Below are 26,400 nucleotides of genomic sequence, written 5' to 3'. Positions count from 1 at the left end.
GTCTACTTTATGGCTTACAGTAAAGAAATATGCCAGTCTAAGCGGCATTTGTTCTGCTGAGTTAAGCAGAACACTGCTGTATCATTTCATGATTGCTCAGCGATGTGTAAAAGTACTCAGTACCGTAGAGACTGGAGGAGGTATTTTAGGCGGTAGCAGAGATATAAAGGAGCAGATAAATGTATTGCAAACCACTGAAGCAGTGGTGAGAATGGATAATAAATGTCTGACAGGTGAAATATATTAGTATTATTTAACACGCAGTCCTTACAGATTCTGAGAACTACCACAAGGTGTCACTAACGAGTCATTTCCAGTAAAATAGGTCACTAATGAAAGAAAAACACTTGCTTGTATGGTATAATAATACAGGTTTACACACTTGAACGAATGAACATTTTAAAATATTACAATTATAACTCAAGATTACACAGCTTGTTTAAGTTGAAATATTTACCTGTGCTATAGTTAAAAAGTAAGATAACACATTACATACACTGTGAAAAACAAATCCTGTTGTTTTTAAAGAAACAAACTGGCAGTTATGGTTGCCAGAATAATTCTGTAAAAAATACAGTAAAAATATAAACGCATTTATAGTACAACCTGTACATTTTACAATTTAAAACTGTAATTTACACACACACACACACACACACACACACACACACACACACAGAGTCATGTTAAGCAGGTAGGCTAAATCCAACAGCTCTTTTTTCAGCTGAATTAGCAAGACCAAGCTGCTACTAAAATTTGTTTTGTATCTTTAACATATACTGACAATCTCCATAATAACACAGGGTTTTTAAAAAAAAAGACACATGATGAATCAAATTTCATCACTAGTTTCCATCACTTTCATCATTAGCTTTTCCACAAGCTGAGGTAAACACCATCATGGCAACCAGTGTTGTTGGGGGTAACGCATTATAGTAATCAGATTTTTTTTTTTTTCCAAGTAACCCATTACTTTTAAATTTACAAAAAAATATCTGAGTTACTTTTTCCAAATAAGTAAAGCAAGTTACTTTGTATTCCCATTTATTGACTGACACCTCTCCTGTCCCCATCATGTGTACATGCAGAAGTGTTGTGTGTGCTGTGTGAACATGATGGTTATTGTAGTTCTAGACTAAATGTGAACATGCATTTACTCATCTCGCTTGCACAAAAACAGATTAAGTATTCCAAAATGAATAAAAACTGTGAAATGCAAACTCAGAATATTATGCAAACCTGCATTATTTAAATTTAAATTACACAAATATACTTTATGTATTTAATCTCACTTTGCATTCCTATAGCCCGAGGCTTATTCATTTAAATTTTCGTGTGAAAGGGCCTTTACATTTGCTGAAATTAGAACTTTTTTTGTTATTAAATAACAAACAAGCAAGCCCAGCCCAGGTGAGAAAAAGTAATGCAAAAGTATAACGTAACATTACTTCTCATAAAAAGTAGCGCAAATTTATAACACATTACTTTAAAGGTGCAATATGTAAATTTTAGGAGGATCCATTGACAGAAATGCAATATAATATACATAACTATGTTTTCAGTGGTGTATAAAGACCTTACATAATGAACTGTTATGTATTTATTACCTTAGAATGAGCCATTTCTATCTACATACACTGCGGGTCCCCTCACGTCAAGTTGCCATTTTGCGCAGGCATGTTTCTACAGCAGCGCTTAATGGACAAACTGCTCTAAAGAGCATGTTTGCTTGACTGACTACTCTCTGCTGCTCAGACGACGACATCTTTGTCCTGTGTTGGCCACCATAGCTTCTCTATATTGCAATTCACAACCTCACCACTAGATGGCGCTAATATTTACACTTTACCTTTAAAAAAAAAAAAAAAAAGAACACTGCCAACCAAAAATCAAACTGAAAGGGTTAGTTCACCCCAAAATGAAAATTCTGTCATTAATTACTCACCCTCATGTCGTTCCACACCCGTAAGACCTTCGTTCATCTTCGCAACACAAGTTAAGATATTTTTGATGAAATCCGATGACTCAGTGAGGACTCTATTGCCAGCAAGATAATAAACACTTTCAAACGCCCAGAAAGCTACTAAAGACATATTTAAAACAGTTCACGTGACTATAGTGGTTCAACCTTAATGTTATGAAGTGACGAGAATACTTTTTGTGCGCTAAAAAAAAACAAAACAAAATAACGATTTTTCAACAATATCTAGTGATGGGCGATTTCAAAACACTGCTTCGAAGCTTTATGAATCTTTTGTTTCGAATCAGTGGTTCAGAGCGCCAAAGTCACGTGATTTCAGTAAACAAGGCTTCATTACGTCATAAGTGTTTCGAAATTTCAATAATTCACGTGACTTTGGCAGTTTGATACGCGATCCGAACCACTGATTCGAAACAAAAGATTCGTAAAGCTTCATGAAGCAGTCTTTTGAAATCAGCCATCACTAGATATTGTTGAAAAGTAATTATTTTTTTATTTTTTTTTGGCACACAAAAAGTATTCTCGTCTCGGCCTCACTGAGCCATCAGACTTTATCAAAAATATCTTAGTTTGTGTTCTGAAGATGAACGAAGGTCTTATGGGTATAGAACGACATGAGGGTGAGTAATTAATGACAGAATTTTCATTTTTGGGTTAACTAACCCCTGAAGAGTAATTTATTGAAACAGAAAATATAAGTGAAACACAAAAGCTTCAGGGGGGAGCAAGGCCAAAATAATAAACAAAAAGGTTCCTGTCTCACAAAGAAAAACAATAGAAAAAGATGAAATCCAAAGAAAATAGCACCCACCTCCCTACAAGTTTCCAAACAGTTCAAATAACAGAAAATAATTAACAAATTGAACTGTCAGCAAAAGGTAGGCTATACCAAAGCACATTTTCAGTTCAACAAACACTCAATATCAAAGTAAAACAAAGAAAAGCAACTGTCTGGGGCAGAAAAGGAGGAGTCCACATGGGGAGAGAAACCTTGATGTGCTGTTTTGGCTGCTTATATTGCTGGGGTTCTTCCTGTAGGAGCCACTGGATGCAGTGCTAGTTGATAACCAGCAAACAGCAATCATCACCTGTCAGAGCAGCAGAGGAAAAATACAGAGGGAGATGGCACACAGATCACCACACAACAATACGTCACAGGGTGTAACAGATGTAACATAAAACCCTAATATACATGACTGATAACAAAAAAACTAAGAAAAAAAACATAATTATTAAAAATTAAAAACCATCAAATGTGAAGTGTCTCACCGGGGATTCTGGGAATGTTCATTTATGGCTTTTCACTGTAAATTATAAGATGATTTTTTCTTTTTTACTTCCAAAAACGGTAAATTTAACTGTAAAATTACATTAAATGTAATGTTATATCTAGCAGTTTTTCCTTACTGTTAACCAAGTTTTTACTGTAGATTTTTTATAGTTAAAATTACAATCATTTTTTTTACAGTGTTCAGGACACGATGGAAAGAACAACTACCACCTGCCATTTTAGAACTTTACTCACTTTGAACCTTAATTGCAGTGGACAAGCTGATGAAAAACAGACCAGCTTGTGCTATAAATAAGGCAAAATGAGGTATTATCTCCCTGCTCAGACGAGGAGAAAATGGGTGGGGTGCGTGTTTATGAGATAAGAGCTGAGAACATGTTTGGAGTCAGTTTTATATGTCTAACACATTTTTTTCTGACCATTTCATATAATCCTTGAGGGAAAAGAGTTGATTTTATAAAGGTCATTCAGATAAAAAAGGAAGAAAATACTGCTGAATACATTGAAACTATCATGTAAACATGGGCGTGCTTCACAGTTTCATCTGAATTTATTTTACTTTGACTTTCTAGAAAATGATATTAATATCGATGTGTTTTTTTCCGAAGGGTCAGCAGCTGGTTAACTGTGTCCGGGTTCCCTGTTTGAATCATTAAACTCTTTTGTGGTTAAATACACACAGTTACTATAGCAATCAAAACCACGGTTTCTATGGAAATACACACATTGAAGTCAACCATGTGTCACCAAAACACAGCAAGTCAAAAAACAAAACAAAAAAAAAAGTATAAAATAAAAGCTAAAGCTGATATTACCAATTAGACATATGGTAATAATTGCCATAATGGACAGAGGAGGAAAACACCATTGTAACTATAGGCACTGTCAAACATAATCAAATTAAAGCTGGGGAACACCCTTCACTGACTCACACATTCCAGTTCAGTCTGAAGATGGAAAGCGGAGACTGCCTTCAAGACTTCGCCAGACTGGATTCAATTGATGATTTTACATTTTTGTTATTCAAATACATGCACTCTATAGCAACAGCATTTATTTATTAATGCTGTACAATAAATGCTCTTAATCATGTACAGCTTTTGGAAATGTTTTAGTCATTTAGTCAAATATGTCCATGTTCAGAATATATACCACTACTACTATTTCTCCAGTATGTGGTAGGCTATGTATACAGTGCATGCATGTTTCTTGTTCGTATGAATACCCAGATACACACCCAAGTTTATTTTTAATGTTCTTCAATGTATATAAAGTTCAAACAGCATTTATTTTAAATATATACTTTTTGCAACATTATAAATGTCTTTACTTCACTTTTGATCAATTTAATGCGTCCTTGCCGAATAAAAATATTAATTTCTTAAAAAAAAATCTTACTGACCCAAACTTTTGAACGGTTGTGTACATAGGCCTACATAAAGTTGGCAAATAAAACCAATATATCATACTGTCAAAAAAGAAGTACTTAATGTTTAAAAGTGTATACTAAACAGCCAATTTACTTTTGACAGTGTTTAATCTCGGCAGAAGATTTTGGTGGGAGGACTGGCGTCATAGAATGGGCGTGGTTTTTTTTCTAATATGAGTGAAGGTTTCCTTTCCTATGTTTAGTCGTACACGCGAATCTATGAAACGCCTTTTTTGTCAACTTTTTTTATTTCATTCTTCGGCGAGACCAATTAACTTTTTATCGGGAATATCTTTGTTCGTGTAGTGCTTTTCTGTTATTTCATCTGAATGCCTTCAGCCCGTTAAATTTTCTGTCAGTTGTAGCTATATTCACGACAAGTGTTTAACATTACTGTTTAAAAAGAAAATCTATTTAAGTGACGATGACAAGTGTGAAGGCTTGGCCACTGCTTCTACTGCAGGTTTCTCTAGTCTCTATGGGGAAAGGTAAGCTGATTTCCTTACTTAAGTCTTAGATTATTGTTTTTAAACCCATAGTTTAAACTACATCAACTTTTCGCTGCATTGAAATAGCTTTCTGAGGTAGTTAGACTTGTGTTTCGTGAGTAGCCTAATTGAGTAGCTGAATAATAATAATAATAATAAAGCCTAATAATGTTTTTTTTCCCCCCATCTGCGTTTTCAACATTAATATGTTATGTGAAAATATTACTTTGGATAAACAGTCTACTGCAAAACCACGAGATAACCAGGTGTTTGGTTGATCTTTTCCTTTGAATTTGATTGAAATGCATTTTTTTTAAACAATCTCGAAAATTAATAATCAAGTGGGGAAATAGAGTTCTGATTTTTGAGGGTATCAAAAATATATTTCTTGGAACTTTCCTGTAGGTGGAGCCACAATACAACGGTCAAGTGCATAAATTTGACTGCTTTCAGGCTTTATAATACAAATAAAATACAACTGGGGTTGGCAAGATTGTTAACACTATATATACTATAAATACAGCAACAATGTGAAATATTAGGCCTATTATAATTTAAAATAACATTATTTCAATTTCTTTTAAATTGCAGCTTATTCCTGTGATGGCAAAGCTGAATTTTCAGCATCCATTACGCCAGTCTTCAATGTCACACGATCCAGTTCAAAAAGTTCAAAAGAACAGCATTTATTCAAATTGAACAGAAATCTTTTCTAACATAAATGTGTTTACTGCCACTTTTGATCAGATTACTGTGTCCTGAATATGAGTATTTATTTCTTTAAAAAAAAGTCTTACTGACCCCAAACTTTTGAAGGTATGACTAAAATCTAGTTATTTGGTTGATTATATATCTTGTGTCTGTGGTTGATTTTGCAGATTGCCCGTTTCCTGTTTTGAATGGCAAAATTATTTTGTCTTCGGAATCCAGACAGAGGAATAAGTTCCCAGATAATTCAAACGTGTTTGTGGAGTGTGTTAGAGGGCACGAGATCGAGGAAGGTTCAAATGTAATCATCTGCACGGATGGGAAATGGAGTGATCCGGAATTAAAATGCAAAAGTAATTCATTTTTGACTTCATTTCTGAATTGGGCCGTTCCCTGTAAACAAAATGGTGTCCAGTTGTAAACTGCTATGTTTGCACCCTTTTCAGAGAAAGACTGTGGATTACCTAAAGTTTTACCACATATGACCTACTCCATGCCAGATGGAACGTTGTTTGGTGCCCGCATAAAACCCATATGTGAGAGGGGGTAAGAACTGCTGTGGCCCCTGCTGTCCATACTGCACTCATAATGTAGCAAATGATTGAATTTTATTTTTTCTTGAACCTAGATATGACCTGCAAGGATCAAGTTACATGCATTGTCTTGCATTTGGCTGGAGCGGAAGTCCTAATTGTACTTGTGAGTCCTCATCTTTGAATTTAATTTAATTTTTTTTTTCAGTTAAAATTTATTTTGTTTTAAGGAACAAAAATGTTTTTTTTTTTATGGTTTTAGTTTTATATTATATATATTTATACTATTATAATCATTATGCGCATTCAATATTAACATCAGTGTTGTCTAGAACAACTTTACAAACAGTGTAACAGCCTCTGTGTCACCATGTCTTTTATAGTGATAATATGTGATGAGCCAGATCCAATTGAACATGGAAAGTTCTCAATGCCCAGGAACATTATTCATTTTGATGATGTCATTGAATATTCCTGCGACGATAACTACACCCTCGTTGGAGACAGATCTATTACATGTGGGCAATATGGGGAATATAGTTCACCACCTCCACAATGCCAAGGTTAGTTTTTGGATTTAAAGTTTTAACTCCATTAAATTCCAAGCATAAAGTCAACCACAATCGTCAAATGATCAACCCTGCTGCATTCCTATTGCTCAAGCAGTAGAGCATGGTGCTAGTAACGCTAAGATCATGGGTTTGATTTCCAGGGAATGCACAAGCTGATAGCATATAGGCTACCTTGAATGCAATGTAAGTCACATTGGAAAAGAGTGTTTGCCAAATTCATTAATGTAAATGATTAAGATTTCTATCCTAATCAACTGCAATGAATGACAGTGGGAAGCTGCGCCTACATAAACATTTCTTTGGTCCAGCACATAGCTCCACATAGCTGTGTATTCAATATAAAATATATTCTAACTGGCTGTGATTGTGAGATTTGCATATTATTATTACTTTTACTGTGGATAGGCATATTGTCGCTGGAAACCTGTTGTTAAAGGTACACTATAGCCGCGTTTCCACCGAAATTGCCCGGAATAATTTGTCGCAGGAACTTTTTTCCCCCCGAACCTATTGCTAGCTGCGTTTCCATAGCGGTCTAAAGTACCGTCAAAGAATATAAACTAACAAGAAGCGACACTCAATAGAACGTTCCATTGAAACGCCGGCGCCCAGCAGCGGCCCTGCGTTTCCGCCATTTTGGGGTGAAAGCGAGTCGGCAGTCCACTAGTTTCTATGGCAATATCAGCTGCTTTGTTAAAAAAAAAAGTAGGCTACATTAAAGCTGAAATCCAACCTGAATGATGACAACACAGAATAAAATGCTATCACTACTGATCATCAAATCCTTTTTACAGTTTATTTTACACACTTTGTGTTTAAGTCTTCCACTTTTTTTCACAAAACCTTTGCTCTCTAGAAACCCAGTCAGTTTGGGTTAAAATTCTTTAAAAGGCTTATAAACACTGAATTATTACCAACATATTAAATTAAATTAAGGACATGCATCAGAAAAATTGGGAATGTTGGACAATAAATATATGAATATAACAGCTTGATTTTGCAGTGTTGTCTAATGTCCGTTAAAGCAAAAGTGTACAAAAGTGGGAATTTATGCGATAACGGACACAGCAATGCAACATGTAGCTATTATAAGATCATTATGTTTGTAGCGTGATCCATTAAAACGTACAATATAGCCTATTTCAATTCAGACCTAGATATTATTACTATTATTCCACTAGGTCTAAAATATATTGTTCGCTGCAAACATGATGATCTTAAATTTATTAATTATTAATTTACTATTAATAAATGTGTAAAGTTGCATAAAATGGAAATACTCAATAAAGTAGTCCAACTACGTTACCTCAGATGGTTGAATGGTTGGATTCCACAACTGGTAAAATAAAACATATATAAGACAAGACAACATTTACTGTAGGAGCCATACAATTTACTGGTGACTTAATTTAAAAAACTGTTCTATTGCGCTTCTGATTTGGCAGTGAAATTTTGGGTGCGTAAGATGTGAAGGATTCTATGGTCCAGTTAGTATTTTCAGCGCATAATGGCGGCCGCGCTACCGGAGCGCCATCTAGTGGCTGTTACACACAAAGTATCAAAGTGTCACCTCTTGGGTTCTAAGCTCTTTGGTACCGTGAAGATAGTCCGGTGATGTAGGACCGTGCGCAACTTTCTAGTTCCCGCTGCATATAATCTTAATAAAGCCTGAACCTCATCATCGGTCGTATTTTTTAAACTCCATTGTTGATTTGAATAGCCAACAACTACTACTTCTACTACACGCACCACAACAGACTTGACAGACTTAAACGATGGTTGAAATAAAATAATGCGTGGAGTCAACCAATCAAAATGCTGTGTGAACTCAACCAATCAGCATGTTCAGCGTACAAGTCCCACCTCCAAAAGTTTCGGAACGTATGTGACATATGTATACAAATTCACGCAGAAACCATCCCCCCCAGTCTAAAATATAAACACTTATAATAGGCTTACCATAGTGAATCAGGGTAAGTCAAAAACATGTTTTGAAAGAAGGATTGATGATGTATTGACTCATTATGTAAAGTTTTTGAACAAAAAAGTAACATAGTGTACCTTTAAGTTAAGGAATATGTGAAGGTGCCCCAATTTGATCCTTAAATAGTCTGAACATGAGTTTGGATTCGCTTGCGGTGGTGTTGGAGCAGCATCAGGGCTCAGCATGTTAGAACTGGTGGAACATCTCTACCAGCCTGCCGAACTCATCTTGCTTTTCTTGCACAACAGAGTTTCATTGTCCTTTCACTTTATTGCGTTATATTGTATGGTTCCCTTACTGACCTGTTTATTTGCCTTAGGTTGCATCTCTAGGTAACCTTCTACCTGAAGGTCATCTTTTTCTTGTTCAGCAGGTCCTTCAGGCCTTTTATGATATATGGATTTTTTTTATTTATTTATTTTTTATTTTTTGTCTTAGTTGAAGTAAAGTGAAGTGATGTGATGTGTAGCCAAGTATGATGTCCCATACTCAGAATTTGTGCTCTGTTTTTCAACCATCTAAGTGGTTATTGCTGCGTCACCCGGTGAGTGATTGTGGGTTAGGTGCCTTGCTCAAGGGCACTTCAGTTGTGGGTAATGAGAGAGGAAGAGAGCGCTGTTCATTCACTCCCCCCACCTACATTTCCTGCTGGTTCTAAGACTCGAACCTGCGACCTTCGGGTTACGGGTTACAAGTCGGTATATGCTGATGTGATCTGTAGCCTTCAGTGACTCACTGCTCCCAGTCTGTCTCCTCCAAGCCCTACAGCCTCATGTTTCCACTTCATCAGTCCTGGTGGTGACAGGCAGTTGAATGTTGTTTCTGTGGAGGAGATCTATCCCTCTGTGGTACGAACAGGGCAGACTGGGGAGTATCAGGTTTCTGTGTGTAGCAATGCTGGAAGAATATTATACAAAATGCAGTGGGAGTGGTAACAGTGAGAAGAGTAAAATTGCGTTTTTTTTGTTTGTTTTTTAATGAACAAGATCAAGCATTTTTGTTTGAGGTTCACTAACCAATATGCAGAACCTGTTTTTTATATTAATTTTTACTAGTTTTATTTTTGCTTTTTGATAATCATTAGATTATATTAACAATAAAACGAAGTTTTATACACATACAATAGGCTAATATGAATATATTAATATGAACTAAAACATATTATTATTATTAATTATCATTACTTTGCAAATATATTTATGCAATATTGTTTTGAGATCCAAATAGCTGAAATTTTATTTTAATCTCTGATTTAGCCTATATCTACCCATTAAGCTTAAAATGCTACTGTTTCTGACTTGAGAATGAATGGTTGTTAAAATGTAAAAAGTAAAATAAGTAAGCCACTTTACCAGTTAACTGTTGTTTCCTCTCAGTGGTTTAAGGGGTGCAATTTTCTTTTTTTAGCGTCCCACCAAATTGAGCCATTTATTTGTATTGGCACACCTGATATTGAAGAACTGATAAACATTTCAGTAATGTTTAAAACAGAAATCTTTCTGTAAATGTTCCTTTCCAGAGAAACATTCTTTTAGAGTCTTGGATTATAAAACGATTTGGAATCTTGTTTTGACATTTTATTGGGTTCCACTTTACATTACTGAAATTCCATGCCTGCTGCAGTGTGTCAGATGTTTTGATGGGAGTCCTGAAGTGCTTTCAGTACTATATTTTGCGTATTATGTTGTGCCAGTATTTACTGCTTTACAGAAAAACATTTTACCTTTGTTTAGCTTTGCATGTTTTCTCAACTTAAAAACAGTTTCCTTTCTATTCCCAGCTATTGAATGTTGAGTTCCTAAAATTAGTTTAGGTAACCGGACTGAAGGAAATCCTCCGTTCTTTTATAAAAGTGAAGCCACATTTGAATGCTGGCCAGGTTATAGGATGAAAGGTTTAGCTCCATCAGTGTGTGAAGAGAGTGGCTGGTCTGCCCTTCCTGTTTGTGTTGAAGGTAAGCTTAACCTTCTGAATGCAATAATGGATCGGATTTTTTCTCAAGGTGTGGATTCATGATATGAGTGATAAGTAGACAGAATCTGCAGTGTTTCCTGCGCTGATTTCAAGGAAAACTCAACTGAGCTGATGTCAAGGTTGAGGTGGCTGCAATAAATGCGCGACGATAGAGAATACAAAGAACAATCTTTAATCACAAATACTCGGGAAACTGCAGGGCAAACATAGGAGAAATAGCAAAATACATTGACATCAACATACATGAGACTAAACAAAGAACTGAATGAACTGAAGGCTTAAATACACAGACTGAGTAGTCATTGGAAAGTCAGAACAGGTGCGTAAATTAGGAACTATGGAAACTAATAAGCACAGGGAACTCGGGCAAACCAGAACAGGGAAAACAGAACCAAAATACAATGAAACTAAACAGACATAGAACTGCACGTTACAGCTGAGAGTTGCCTACTGTACTTTTATTTGTAGCTAAAGGCACCATCATTTAGACAAATGTACAAGGGCCAAGGGATGCAGACCTTTGTTCTTAGGAAATCTGTAAATCTTCCTCCCGTGGTTTTGCATTCCATATGAATTCCCTTACAAAAAAGAAGTTTATTCAAGTGTGCTATTAGTATACTTCTTTAAAACTAAAAAAAAAAATTATTTCAGTCTACTTTTTATGTACTTCTCAGAAATATACTTAAAAATTAAACTTAAGTACTTGACTTATACTGACAGAAAAGTTGAAGTATTTGGTGTACTTGTACTCAATCTTTTCATCGAGATATACTTAAAAATATAAGTATTCTTATATACTTGTATACTTGGCTTGTAGTTGTTTACTGTTTTGTAGCCTTTAAGTAGCCTATTAAATACTTTTTTTTCCCACAAAGTTTTACATACTGTCTTATAGACTTACATAGTTTGATAATATTGATTTATAAAGAAAACAGATATGTTCCTAATTCTGAGTGTGAATTTTTGTGTTGTCCACTGGTAGTGTGTAGGAATTTATTTAAAACTTAAAATTGACTTCAAGTACAGTTAAAGGTATATTTCAAGTATAAAAACTAATACCTAAATAGGAACATATTAAATAAATAGTAAACTATAAGTATTTTAAGTTCACTAAAGATAACTTACAAGTATACTTGCTGTATAAAACCACTAAACTAGTAGTTTACTAGGAGTATACTTCAGTGCACTTTCATAAACTAAAAAATGTGCTACAAGTATTTGATCAGTATACCTATAAGTTCACTTGTAGTATAGTTGCAGTACAAACGAAAAGATGGTTGTGTATTCAAAGTTTACTACTGTTACACTTAAAAAGTACTTAAAAGTATACTTTTATACACTAAAAAGTGGGGCAATTTAGTCCAAGAAGTATTGAAATAGTACACTTACAAGTATACTACTAGTACACTGATATTAGTATACTTACCACATAAAGTATACTTAAAAAATATACTTGAACTTTACTTAAGTATACTTACTTACTTTCAGTGCTCTCTTCCACTTTCATTACCCACAACTGAAGTGACCTTGAGCAAGGCACCTAACCCCCAATCGCTCGCCGGGCGCTGCAGCAGAAAATGGCTGCCCACTGCTCCGGGTGTGTTCACAGTGTGTTTGTGTGTGTGTGTGTGTGTTCAATACTCATTGCTGTGTGAGCACAAATTCCGAGTATGGGACACCATACTTGGCTACATGTCACATCACTTTAACTTTCACTTAATAAAATGAACTGGAAGTATACTTATTTTTTGTAAGGTTTATGTTCCCATCAACTGAACTGCCTAGGTGTTTACAGCATGTGGAATGTTGTATTGGAGAAGATGGCAAAGTAGGTGATGACATTAATATTTTCTTTCAGTCACCATAACACCAACAACAGCAAGCACTACCACAAACAAAGCCACAACAACAGCCACAGCCACAACAACAGCTACAGCCACAACAACAGCTACAGACACAACAGCATCTACAGACAAAACAACAGCTACAGCCACAACAACAGCTACAGACACAACAGCATCTACAGACAAAACAACAGCTACAGACACAACAGCATCTACAGACAAAACAACAGCTACAGCCACAACAGCATCTACAGCCTCAGCCAAAACACATTCAAATGGTAAGGAGTCCAGCCCATATAGCATCCTTTATTCTTTTTTCAGGTTTTTCACTAATTATTTGTTATGGTTATGCTGTAATAGTTATTTGATGTCTTGTATTGCAGAAAGAACTGTAGATGAGCTCTTCACTCCTTCACAGAGTGAGTCATCCTTTAAATCCAATAATACATCTACTGTACTGAATTAGATGTCTGACTGCCCTAGTGAAAAATAAATATACTAAAATGTATTTGAAATACATTTATTTTGTGCTAAGTACAAATACATTTACATTTTTATGTGCTTAATAATAAATTCCTGTACTTTTGGTATACTAAACTGGTATACTTAAAGTCTGCTTAAAGTAAGTCAACTAAAGATATACTTAAGCATATTTGATTGTGCTAAAGTAGAACTATTGCAAGTATACTTTTGGTACTCTTTAAATATCTTGCATTTAAAGACTGATATTATACAAAGATCATACAATCCTTATTAATAGTAATACTAAAACACTTTTTAGGCATAATATTAAGAAATGTGCATTGTGCAATAAAGAAATACTCCAAATAAAGTTTAATTTTATATCAGTAAGTCTTAAGTGATATGTCAATAAATATGTTAATTGATTTGAAGTATACTTAGTATGAAATAAATGTATTTTACATAGATTTCACCCTCTGGGAAAGAAATGTGGTTACTGTAGTCGGAGCTACATATGTCACCGAACTCATACTTTTGAACGAAAGTGTATATACACCACTCTTCACTGTTTACTTAAACATTTTAATAATATTTTCTTTGCCTCCACAGTCCACACAGTCCTCATAATTTCCATATGTATCATATGTATCATATGTATCATATGTATCGTACGTTATTACAATAAACAGAGAGGGTGAGTATATCTTTCAATCCGTCGATTGCTTTCTAGCTCAGCTGACCTAAGCATGGCAGACTGTCACTCTGCTTCAACTGCATGCTGCTTTAGACATGCATTTACTTGATGCTTTTGCTGTCTCTTGCATGAATTCCATCTTTTCATATGCTGTTCCTTCATGATGAGGTTGGACAAAAATGCTTCACGTTGACGCATGTTTTCACTATCAGTCAGAAAGCTAGCTGTCCATGTGCTTGAATTGTGGCTACAGCTCACTTTTAAAGTGTCCCTATTATGCTTTTTTGTCCCTATTATGCTTTTTCCTATTATTTACTTTTCATGTAGTGTGTGATATAGCTGTTTGTGAATGTAAAAGGTCTGTAAAGTTTCAAAGATCAAAGTGCATGATAAATGGAGTTATTGTCTCCAAGAAGAAAGAACCGATTCTGAACTGCCCAAAACGAGTCGTCAGCAGGGCGGTAAAGCCATTGCAATTGGCGGGCCCACTTCAACCCCCGCCACCCCACTGACAGAAATTCAGTGTTCCGAACCCCCACCCCCAGAAAAGTTAGCCAGAGGGTCCAGAAACCCCAGCCCCTGATTGTCAGTAATTCCAGTGTTACTTCCTGCACAAACCTATGTAGGTTTGTAACAAATTTGCATAATAATGCCACTCAGGATCGTTTGTGGTAATGATATTTCAGTGCTATATCCTCTAGTAGTTTTATCTAAAGCCAAACACGCTTCATTCAAGCCCTTTCAGTTCTGTTTGCGTTCTCTTTCTCCAGAAGCGCCACATTAAAGCCTTGATTGTACTCCAGTTCGGACGCATAACGTTACACGGACAGCTGCGGACAGCACGGACGTGGACTACTTGTATTTACTAAAAGTGTATGCTGGGGTCCGCTCAGCGGTCGTGTTCCACATATGCGCAGTAGATCGGCATGTAAACAAACGGATTATTGCACATCATTATTATTGCACATCTGGATGTCTTTATATTGTTTTAAAGGTGCAGTGTGTAAATTTTAGCGGCATCTAGTAGTGAGGTTGTGAACTGCAACTAACGGCGCACACCCCTCGCATCCCTCCCTTTCAAAGAAACTACGGTGGCCGTCTGGTCGACATGTCGTCGTCTGAGAGCAGAGAGTAGCTTGTGTGAAGCAATGAGGTTTCTTCTTCTAACAAAGAACGGTCTCTGCTTCTAATAAACCAGGCGACTGCTACTACTGCTTTGTGCGTATTCAATGTAGTGACGATGCAAGCTGCCTCTAAAAACAAGAACTATTTAGAAGAACAACAACATAGGGCTGCTGTAGAAACATGTCGGCGCATAATGGCGACTTGACATAGAGGGGGACCCACGGTGTATGAGATAGTAATAGCTCATTCTGAGGTAATAAAAACATAATGGCTTATTATGTAAGGTCTTTATGTACCACTGAAAACATAGTTATGTATATTATATTGCATTTCTGTCAGTAGATCCTCCCAAATTTTACACATTGCACCTTTAATGATGGATTGTAGAGGTGCGGGTAGTGAAGGACATCATCACACAGGCTCTCTTCAAATTCGACGTCCATGTCGTTTTTTTCAGCGCATGTGCAGTTGGTGCTTTTGTAGCCTAGTGACCACACGTTCTTGTCCATGCAGTCACAAAAAATGGTAGGCAGTCGAATATCCGTGAAGAGCCTCTGCTTACACCATCCGATGACGATTTTTACGTCACGTGGACCCTCGCACATGTAGAAAGTATAACCGGGGCTTAACACTAGCTAAAATGGGATGCATGCGGATGTCCGTAAAGAGCCTCCACGTACACCCTCTGATCACCCTCTGATTTTTACGTCACGCGGACCCTAGCGGAAAGTATAACACTACCTTAATGGTGCATGTCCACTGGCGCAGAGCAGAGCGAGTGTTTTTAGTTAATTCCAATGGAAGTTGAGCTTAGTGCTCAAACGTGAACGTGAACTGAATCCTTTATCTAACTGTTTCAGACACTGTGAGAAAGTAGTTGATGCTGAAATGTTTATAATGAGAAAAATTATGTTTTTTAACCCTGGATGCATGTAAACTCATTAGGAGCCTTTAAAATAGCATAATATGGGACACTTTAAATTCTCAATTAATAATTAGATTCTGTTGTACAATGGCAGAAGTGCTTTTTGGCTGATCTGAAATTTAGGTTTCAAGGAAGTCCATTAAAATGCCCATGCTTAAATTTGTTAGTACTTCCCAGCATGTTCACCAGGTTACTAATTATTGGCAAACAACCTCAACCTCAAGAAGAAATTATTGCTGGTGAACCATGTAGAAAAAGTATTACAGTACGTCTGGGCACATAATGAGCTTCAGTAAGTAAAAAAAAAAAAAAACACATTTTAATTAAAAGGTCTGCTGTCACAAAGGAAAGATTGGTCTGGTGCTCCTAACAAAATGACAAAAATAACTATGCAGAGCTAATGACTGACCAGATACTAATCACATCCAAACAGCATGCAGAACGGATGGCTAATTGAATATTAGCAAAAAATGAATGTGTCCAATAAATAATGTATTATAATGACTCTATCTCCTCGTTTGATAATGCTGCATAGTTCATACAATACTGGCGAAGGACTGAGGACAAAAGAAGAGTTAATGCTATATCAAAGTCTGTAAAACCAAGGTATCTACCAAAAATCTTCATAAGCTTATATGAAGTTTTGTTGTTGTACAGCCACAATCAAATGACTTCATCTCAGACTAATACACTCATTAGCTTAGAGTTAGTTCTGGCTTTAGTTGCAAAATAGTCTGCATTAATTATTCTTAATGCGTTCTTGTTTTTCATTTTCCTTAATGTGTTTTCTCTGGACTCTCAACCACAGGGCAAACAATCGGACGGCTCCTTTGTTCTAGCGTTGTTCCTGCAAGTGGACTGCTTGAAGCTTTCAAATTCAATGTATTTCATAAACTAGATGTTTTATTTATTTATTGTTGCTATAACATGTTTTGCTTCCAGTTATTGACAAAAACACAAGATGGTATTTTTGTATATTTTAATAAAGATTTTTAAAATACTTGAGTGTGTTTTCCCCCTCAGTATGACTAAATCATGACCTCAGAATTTCCTCATCTTGTTAAAGAGAATCCACCCAAAAGTATCTCTGGCACGTTTCCACTCATGTCTTTTCACTTTTTAAATGTCCAGTTTTAGTCACAGTTTAGACATTGTAAAGTGAGATATTGAAAGTACACCACATCAGATTTTCTGTGACCATATGGTGACAGGAAACCTGATCCTGAATGAGCAGACGTTCTTGATGTGTGCTGTAAGAATGATTGCAATGCCCTTTCAAAAGTATTCCTTTTACGTCAGCACTAGACCAAACAGCAATGTGGTTACCAGGACAATGGATAGTTTCTGCTATTCAAATCAAATACTTCAGCTGAAGAGTCATTTAGACAATGTGCTTTATACAAAGACCTTGGCCAAACCCATGAAAGCAAAGAGAAACTTTTAATGTTGATCTCAAAAACACTTAAAATAATAATAATACCGGTAATAATAGTTTTTCTTACAGCTTTTTTATTTTTCATAAATGTATAAAAAAATTTTTTTATTTTTTTTAATTGTTGAAAAGTAAAACTTACTGCTAGGCAAGTGTGGTTATGTGGTTGCTAATTGTTTCCACCCATTTAATGTTTCATATAGGTTAAAATTGTAAGTCCGATTCTTAGAAACGCTCTCGGTATCATTCGTGGGGCGAGGTACACACTAAAGTGTTAAAACTTAGGCTTAGTCATTTTTTAAATCACTAACCTTAAGTTTGATCAATAATAATGTGCTGATAACTCTTAGAAGGAAAGGTTACATAAAGAAGCTTAAAGGGTTCTGTCAGGCACTTCATATGGTGAATGTGATTTCACCATGTACAACCACTAAAAGGTTCTATATATCAAGTGGTGATTTCACAAAATGTTCCTGGATCAACATCTTTGTTGAACATTCCAATCAACCAATCAATCAATTTGAGGGATAAGTTTACAGTTTCTGTCAAGTTTAGGTTTACAAGCAGGGTTAGGTGCTTCTACATCAGTGTTATTCACATATTTCCCTCTGATTTTAGGGATAAGTAATGGTTTGGGGATTAGGGATAGGACTAAATTTTTCAGGACAGGAATGTTGTTCCAGGATCAGCAAAATATGTTGATCCAGGAACATGTCTTGGCAAAATCACAGTGACCCACTTCATATATAGAACCTTTTAGGGGTTACCATTATGATAACCCCTTAATTTTTTATTTTGATTACATTTTATGAATTAAATAGCATGTAAACATACTTTATTACTAGAATGGTCGTTAAACATGAAAATATTATGCAATCATTTAGGACATTTCTCCTTATATAGAACCAAAAATGTAAATTCTGTCATCACCCTCAAGTAGTTCCAAACCTGTATGAATTTCTTTCTTCAACACAAAAGAACAAGAAGATATTTTAAAGAATAGGGGTAACCAAACAGTTGATGGGTCCCATTAACTTCCATAGTATGGAGGAAAAAAAAAATACTATGGAAGTCAATGGGGCCCGTCAACTGTATGGTTACACACATTCTTCAAAAAGTCTTCTTTTGTGTTCAGCAGAAGAAAGAAATTCATACAGGTTTGGAACTACTTGAGGGTGAGTAAATGATGACAGAATTTTTGGGTCAACTATCCCTTTAAGATTAAGTCAAGAACATAAGGGTGCTATATAGAAACCCGGTGAACCACTAATAATCTAATAAAAGGTTTCTAACACGCTGACTGTGTTAAGAATAGTTAACAGGACAATGTGTCTTCACAAACTGCAAAGAATGTGGTGGTTTCTCAAGTTCTTGTGTCACTGACTGAAATGGTGCAAATTTAATTTGTAAAATGTATTGCTGATCACATAGTAGGTTTATTCTCAGCTTTTAACAGAATGAACCCATTATCAGTGTTAAAACTTCTCAGTGGGGTTTGCTCTTTCATAATAACTCTCATTTAGAATTAACCATTTAGTCAACGTAGTAGGTCTATAATCAAATTTATTTAGGAAAATTATGTATGTCATCTTCCTGGAAAGGCCACATGGAGCAGTACTGCAGATGATTCATTGTTTAGGGCGTATGCTTAGCCGTAGATTAATGAAGGGATGTTGAATGGAGGCGTAGGCCTATTTACTCATGCTCGTGCTGTGGTACTAAACACAACCACAAGGATACGTCAGCTCTGACCAGACCACTCAGACCAGTAGGCGAACTGTTGCATTTATAGGGTCATCCAATAACAAGACATATGAGTCAACGTGTTACTCTGCTGGTTTTATGAGATTCAGTAGACTTATTTGATGTTGTTTGTTCTTTTTCTTTTTTTTAGTGGTGCTGCACTTAAAAACTGTGTGGCAATATAAAAGATCTCTCTGGCAGAAAGGAAATGCGCATCCTTTTTATATGACCTGAGGTTATCCTATTGAAGAAGGCAAGAGCTTTTAGCATTTGTCGTTGATGTATGCAGCACATTTCCTGTGCCTCAAACATTACAATGAGAACACATTTAGCACAATGACCCTCATATTGTGGACAACCCAATTTTAATACGAAACTTATGAATGACTGTCTGTCTAAAGTGAAATTTGGATGTTGGTGCTCACTTAACAGCAGCTAAAAATAGCACACGCTAGGGTTCACACAGTTGTTGTGATCCCAGTTGGTCAATCAGTGCCATGCTCTTTAAAGACAGCACAATACATCCTGTTTTATTATAAGCATTAGACCATTAAATGCAATCAACTGGTATCAGTTACAGATGTTGGGAAAGTGATCCCAAGTTCAAAAACATAAATGTCGTGTAAGAGCCAGTTGTTGAGCTTTCTCTCACTACATCTAAAAAAGTAGTGAGTTTTGGTAAAAACTGAGTAACTTGTTTGGGCTTGGATTAGCTGTGATGTTCCTCTGTTTGGTTACACACATCCTTCAAAATATCTTCTTTTGTGTTCAGCAGAAGAAATTAATACAGGATTGGAACAACTTCAGGGTAAGTAAATGATGACAGAATTTTCATTTTTGGGTCAACTATCCTTTTAAGATTAAGTCAAGAACCTTAGGGTGCTATATAAAAACCCAGTGAACCTATGAGTGTAGCTCCGCTAATAATCTAATAAAAGGTTTCTAACACTAACTGTATTAAGAACAGTTAGCAGAACAATGTGTCTTCACAAACTGCAAAAAATAGCACATGCTAGGGTTCACACAGTTGATGTGATCTCAGCTGATCAATCAGCTATCATGCTCTGTAAAGACAGCGCAATACATCCTGTTTTATTATAAGCATTAGACCATTAAATGCAATCAACTGGCATCAGTTACAGATGTTGGGAAAGTGATCCCAAGTTCAAAGATTTAAATGTGTGTCGTGCAAGAGCCAGTTGTTGAGCTTTCTCTCACTACATCTAAAAAAAGTAGTGAGTTTTGGTAAAAACAAAACAAAAAAAACCTGAGTAACTCGTTTGGGTTTAGGATTAGCTGTGATGTTCGTCTGGAGTAATTGAGGAGATCGTTTGGATCGGTCTGGCGCTTTTGAGGTCACACAGTGCCCTCCAGTGGTGAAGAATTGAAACGGTGAATGAGTTACGTGGCGAGTGAGCGTCAGGCGCTTGTTGATGGCGTCACCAGTTCCACTTTATTTATCTCTCTATTATATTTAAGTCTCTTTATCCTCTTTGGAGATGAATCGATATTTCTCAACTCGTAGTAGTGTCATTTAAGATACACACACGTGCCGCGGTTGGGGAAAAAAAAAAAAAAAAAAAATTCAGTTTGCATACTACGTGTTGACCTTTTATTTTATTAAACGGAGATGTATATTCTTAATATGCGATTATACGACATTTGCCAGGTTCTGAGATGGTATGTCTGGTGCAGTGGAGGTCCAGGGTGAACAAGCTGAATGTATCAGGGTAATAATGTAAAGATATTTAACTAGTTACAGCTGCTGTAATAAAAATGTTGGCACGATTAAAAAAAGGATATCAAACAGGCGTTCTAAATAGCGACTTCCGTCGTTCTTTAAAGTCGTATCTTTTTCACAAATCGGTTGAACTTTTTTCAACCTAACTTTTTGACTGTGAACTTTAGCATCAAAGTACCGCGAGAGCTATTAGAGAGCTGACGGCCACGTAGGCCTTTGAATCGCTCTCGCGGTACTTTGATGTCAAACACCGATCAGTCTGTTTAGCGCAGCTTCAAGCCGAACAACAACACTCATCAGACTGAATAGGTCCGAGCGGTTCTCTTAATCAACAATTCATTCAACGGACTCTTTCAACCGTGACGTAAATACATCCTGATTTAGAAGAATCGTTGAAACGTTTTTTTCACTGTTCTACAGAAGTGATTTTCGGAAGCGAGTTTACCTTTCCATTACTTTTCAAACTTTTCCATTTCCAAACTCACGTCTTTGATTTATATGGGCAGAGAGTCAAAGTTTTCTGATTGGCTAAAAGGCGAAGGCCGCGCTTAGATTATGTTTACAGAACATGGATATCATCTTATTTGCGTTAAATTTATTACAGATAGTTGATATTTTATACATGGTATTTTAAAAATGATAAAGGCTTCAAGACTGCATTACCAGGTGTTTAGAACACAATAACAAATTTTTTGATATTGGGTATAACAGAGATCCCATGACATATTATTAAAGGAATAACAGGAACTTGTAGCACTTGGTAAGAATAAATTATTTTTATTTAATTAATTAAGCATGTGCAAATCAGACATAGATCACAAACATTGCAGAAGAATTTCAGTAGTCCACAGCATTTAGGTCTCCCATGTGATGTCAGGACCGACCCAAGAACACTGATTTCAAATGGTGCTAGATGCCATAAAGTACTCTATGGCACCATTTGAAGTCAGCTTCCAGGAGCAGCGTAGGAGGAGATGACACTGCAAAACAAAATAGCCTAATGCTAAAGATGCTATAGTACACATAATGGAGCTTTTAGACATCATTTTGAAAATATAATTTTGAAGAAAATAGTTTGTTCTGAACCATACATGTTTAATATAATGTTAAACCTTTTTTTCTTGAAAGTAAGCTGTGAGTTTTTGTGCACCTTGCCAATACTGCATCTCCCTGAGAATCGAGGTATTATGTTTGAACTACTGTAGACCTATAATAGAATAAGTACAATAGAAAAGTATAGGGAGTGACCTAGAGGGAGGGAGGGAGAGCATTTGTTTACAAGTTTCTTTTTCACTCAAGTACATTAGTTTATTCTTGGTTTGCTGCATCTGCGCACCTGTCCGCTTGTGTAATGCTGATCCAGCTCTTAAAGGGAAAGGCATCTTTATTGAGGCTTAGAATCTGACATTTAAACTGGGTGGAAAAGAGAAAATACAGTAGTAAATATCCAGTCAACAGTTGAGACATGCAGTATATTAATTAGTACATCAAACAGAGACTTATTTTATTACATATTATTTGAACTCTGGGTCAACACTCATTACTTCCAATATAATTTCATATTTGTTGGGTGACTGAAAATATGTCTTCGAGGACTTGTTGGCTTAGGACTATGTACTGTATGTTTATTAAAGATGTTTATCGTTATCACTAATTGCATTGTTGGGTCTAGAATTGCTTTGTTTATAGCAAAGAATAGGAAAGAGGCCAATGCATCTTTCTTGGGCAACAGTCTGGCCAGGATACTAAATATAACACTTTGTTTTGATGTGATCTATGAATTACTAATAGCGTACCATCCCCCTCTCCTTATCTCTGTATATATTAACTCTTATATAACATAATAATAAGCTAGGGGGATTTTAAAATACACAAATATAACACTTAAAGTTATTTTTATTAGTAAATTTGCGTTTATGTATAAAAAATTGGCAAAAAAAAAGATAGGCTAATAAAAACATGCCTACCTGTTTCAGTTCATTCAACAAGCGTACAATGCGGTCTGACTTCGCCACCTAGAGGAGAAAAGTGAGTACTGCGCTAATGATTTGTTTACCTCGTTTAGTCAAGTGCGCACTAGCAAATAACTACTACAAGTTTATTTTGTTAAACTCGCTGAATTAGACCGATTATGTCGCAATTTGACGCCATACGCATTAAATGAAGTGTCTATCCTTTAAAAGTTTTGGTGTTAAACAAGCAACCAAAGGTATGTTAAACCCTTTTAATGTGTGATCCACTATTATTTCTTGACAAAAACACTTTAAGCTCCGTCTTTAAAAGAGATTTGCTTCAGCGATGGTCTGAATCGACAAAAAGTGCGCACTTCGACTACTGCTATTGACGTACGCAACGCAACGCATCTCTTGCTCGCGCAGCATCCCATTCCAGCCGTTGTCTTGAATGTGACGCATGCAGTTAGATGAGACAGTGGAACACTCACTTATGATAATGTCATGATCAGCCGCGTAGCGTTAATATAAGGAGCGCTCCACAAAATCTCTACGCAGACGAAATTCCCTAACGGATCTCCATATTCTTGTCGCAATAGCTATGACGCAGTAATATATCTTAACGACGGCCTGTTGGAATAATTATCAGTACACTTCACTCTCAGATTTCAAGTGATGACATTAATTCGTCAACATTATTTGTCAGATAATATTTATAAACTTTGTTTAACTAAAAACTATTAAGGTATTTAAAAGGAAACAAATATTATTGTTCTGTCTTAAAAAGAAATAAATTAATTAAAGGCTACATCTCAAAAAGAATTCTTATACTTACATGGATACGTTCAAGCAACTGACTTCTAGTGGAATCTTTTTCTAAATTATCTGCATGCCATGGATGCCTGCACTCTTCACTTGTTTCAGTTCGACCCAACTCAGTTTCCTTTCTTGAGACATAGTCTCCTCGCATCATTTCAGGATCCCTATCGATTTTTCCAGGGCGAAATGCTGAAGCCGTGCCCCCCCAGACACTCCCCCGGCGTCTGATTGGCTGCAGCGCGTTACACGTTCCTAAACACTTCAGGATCACATGTGCTTGACGCGTGTTTACAAACATTGGATGAGGTCACATGGTACAGGCGACCATTTAATGCGCATCGCTGGACACTGTCGCAACGTTTCATAAAAGAGAACAAAAGAACCGGAGCCCAAGTTTAAATGAAACCATCTGTTATATCATTCCATCGTGTTTAAAAAGATCTGAAGCACTGTTTATCTCGTTTATTTGATCTTATAGTAAGGAAAATGGGCAATAACATTTTTCTGTCATAGCTCACAAATATGTCCTCCATGTTTTGGTTTAAAAACATTTATTATAAGTGCCAAAAGTAACCGTGCTATTAATATAAATATATTGAGAAAGATTAGGCCATAGTATCAAATTTAGTAAAAGAGGCTTAAATGTTATAAATGCCCATGTGACCGTGAGGGATATTGTAAACACATTAACAATTATTAAATATCGAATAATAGAACATGCATATGACGCATTATTTGATCACTTTCTGCTTGACAAACGTTAGTGGAAGAATAATATACTATTGATTTCATACTTGTCATGTTACAGAAGAATTTTTGCATTAATTATTTTAGCTGTACAAAAGTCTGTTTAAAAGTCTAAATTAAAAATCCACATATCGGCTATTGTTATTATAAAATATGTTGATCAGCCAATAAGGAAAGAACAGTCTTCAGTTAAATAATTTAATGTTCATTATGCCTACCAATTTTGAAAAGTCATACGTTTTTTTTATAAAGTTTTTGCATCAAAAATTTACAAACATAGGCAAAATACTGGTCCCAAAAAAACAAAAAAACAAAAAATCACTTTTATACCCCCAATTTTTTTTTTCACATTTCTTTTTCTTGTAACTTATTTGATTGTGAAAATAAAAATGTTTATTATCTTACCTTTTGTCATTGTTTTAAGGCAGATTATTATTGTCCAGTAAGGTCCTTGTCATGCAAGAGCTCTTTAAACACACTAGGGGGCACTATTTACCCAAAATACTGTTCGCTAAAGCCATTGCTGAAGCTGTTGTCACTCTTACAAAGTGGAGTATTTTCTAGGTTGCCCACTAATATAAGAAATGATTGTATTTTATAATAAAAAATAGGTCAGCTTGGTCATTTTATCTCAAAAGCAATATTTTAAACAGGCTTAATCAGCATCTTATACCTATTCATTGTTGTTCTCTATGCAATATAGACTCCAGCAGAGACAGAGGCACAGTGATTTACAGTATACAGTAGTGCACATATGTGAAAAGAGGTGGAGGGAAGTGTCTGGGAATAGAGCATGAAGTGTACATGTGTTGGTCGTAAAACTGAGCATTGGGGGGCATGTGTGTGAGCGAAAACACCCCTCATGTTCATTCTCATAGGGATTACATAGCTGTCAGGTTTATCTATGTGTGTGCGTGTGAAATGAATCCGTGTATCCCTATGCCTGGTTAGGGAGGTTGATAGTATACATTCTTCTGGAGAACAAGGATAGCTGGTCTTGGTAATTAAATATTCCTCTTATACGAGTTGTTCTCAAACTTTTCCACATGGTGTTGCTGTGTTGAGCTCATAAGGAGTAATGTTTTAATAGCACCAGTCAGTGTTTACATTCTTTTCCCCCAGTGGAAATCAGCCTATGAGTGGCATGCTTGTTGTCTCTGATTATTTTGTTTATTCCTTTGTTTGTTGCAGAACTAGATCTAATGTCACTGAGTGTGCCAGTGCTATCCAAACTCAGCAGGCTCTTACTAAATGTCTATATTTAGCTCCATGGTATTAAGACTGTTTGCTGGAGTGTCTGTGAAGGATCTATAAATAAAGGAAATACGCATCTTACAGTATCACATGCATCTGCACAGTAATTTGAAATATAGGCCTGGTTTCACACAAAGGGCTTAGATTAAGCCAGGAGTAGGCCTTAGTTAAATTAGGACATTTAAAGGGATAGTTCACCCAAAAATGAAAATTCTTTCATCATTTACTCCCCCTCAAGTTGTTCCAAACCTGTATAAATTTCTTTGTTCTGCTGAACACAAAAGAAGATATTTGGAAGAATGTTAGTAACCAAGCAGATCTCGCCCCCATTGACTGCTATAGTACTTTTTTTTCCTACTATGGTAGTCAATGAGGTGCGAGATCTGCTTGGTTATGACATTCTTCCAAATATCTTCCTTTGTGTACAGCAGAACAAAGAAATTTATACAGGTTTGGAACAACTTGAGAGGGAGTAAATGATGACAGAATTTTCATTTTTGGGTGAACTATACCTTTAAGTAGCTTTTATTAACATGCCTTAGAAAAAAAAAAAAATGGAACACAAACTCGTATGCAAATTTTAGCATAACAGTACCATCCTGCATATGACAAAAATGGGGGAAATAAGTATGCTAGTATGCTGTTTGTTGAAACCAGTATTGGGGAAAGTTACTTTTAAAAGTAATGCATTATAATATTGTA

General features: G+C 35.9%; 2 protein-coding genes and 1 long non-coding RNA gene across 7 annotated transcripts in view; 2 read left to right on the top strand and 1 right to left on the bottom strand.

The window, feature by feature from the left end:
- Positions 1-4,858: 4,858 nt before the first annotated feature.
- Positions 4,859-17,010, top strand: im:7151449 (complement decay-accelerating factor). Of its 4 annotated transcripts, XM_051896228.1 has the most exons (11): positions 4,859-5,189; positions 6,068-6,250; positions 6,344-6,443; positions 6,526-6,596; positions 6,814-6,993; positions 12,819-13,004; positions 13,041-13,082; positions 13,188-13,223; positions 13,876-13,960; positions 16,546-16,616; positions 16,819-17,010. In XM_051896228.1, exons 1-10 carry the CDS (start codon positions 5,126-5,128, stop codon positions 16,607-16,609), a joined length of 1,011 nt encoding a protein of 336 aa, XP_051752188.1. In that variant the 5' UTR covers positions 4,859-5,125; the 3' UTR covers positions 16,610-16,616; positions 16,819-17,010. The 4 variants fall into 4 exon arrangements, with proteins under 4 accessions (XP_051752188.1, XP_051752189.1, XP_051752186.1 ...); XM_051896229.1 differs by lacking the exon at positions 16,546-16,616; XM_051896226.1 differs by having other exon boundaries at positions 12,819-13,082.
- Positions 17,011-18,604: 1,594 nt separating this feature from the next.
- The window catches only part of grm4 (glutamate receptor, metabotropic 4), a 217,140-nt gene continuing 209,344 nt past the window's right edge, over positions 18,605-26,400 (top strand). The window contains exon 1 of the mRNA XM_051896223.1: positions 18,605-19,993. The gene's annotated coding sequence lies outside the window, so the exon portion shown is untranslated. The remainder of the gene's footprint in view (positions 19,994-26,400) is intronic.
- On the bottom strand, positions 21,688-24,868 carry LOC127513966 (uncharacterized). 2 transcript variants are annotated; one of them, XR_007930534.1, is made up of 3 exons: positions 23,714-24,868; positions 22,894-22,941; positions 21,688-22,339 (listed from the first exon to the last, which is right to left on the bottom strand). It is a non-coding gene; the product is annotated as an uncharacterized LOC127513966 (long non-coding RNA). The 2 variants fall into 2 exon arrangements; XR_007930533.1 differs by having other exon boundaries at positions 21,688-22,941.

Source organism: Ctenopharyngodon idella, chromosome 6, assembly GCF_019924925.1.
Source record: "Ctenopharyngodon idella isolate HZGC_01 chromosome 6, HZGC01, whole genome shotgun sequence".
Classification (NCBI taxonomy): domain Eukaryota; kingdom Metazoa; phylum Chordata; class Actinopteri; order Cypriniformes; family Xenocyprididae; genus Ctenopharyngodon; species Ctenopharyngodon idella.
Note: the sequence above shows the minus strand (reverse complement) of the source record. Positions and strands in the feature narration are given on the sequence as shown.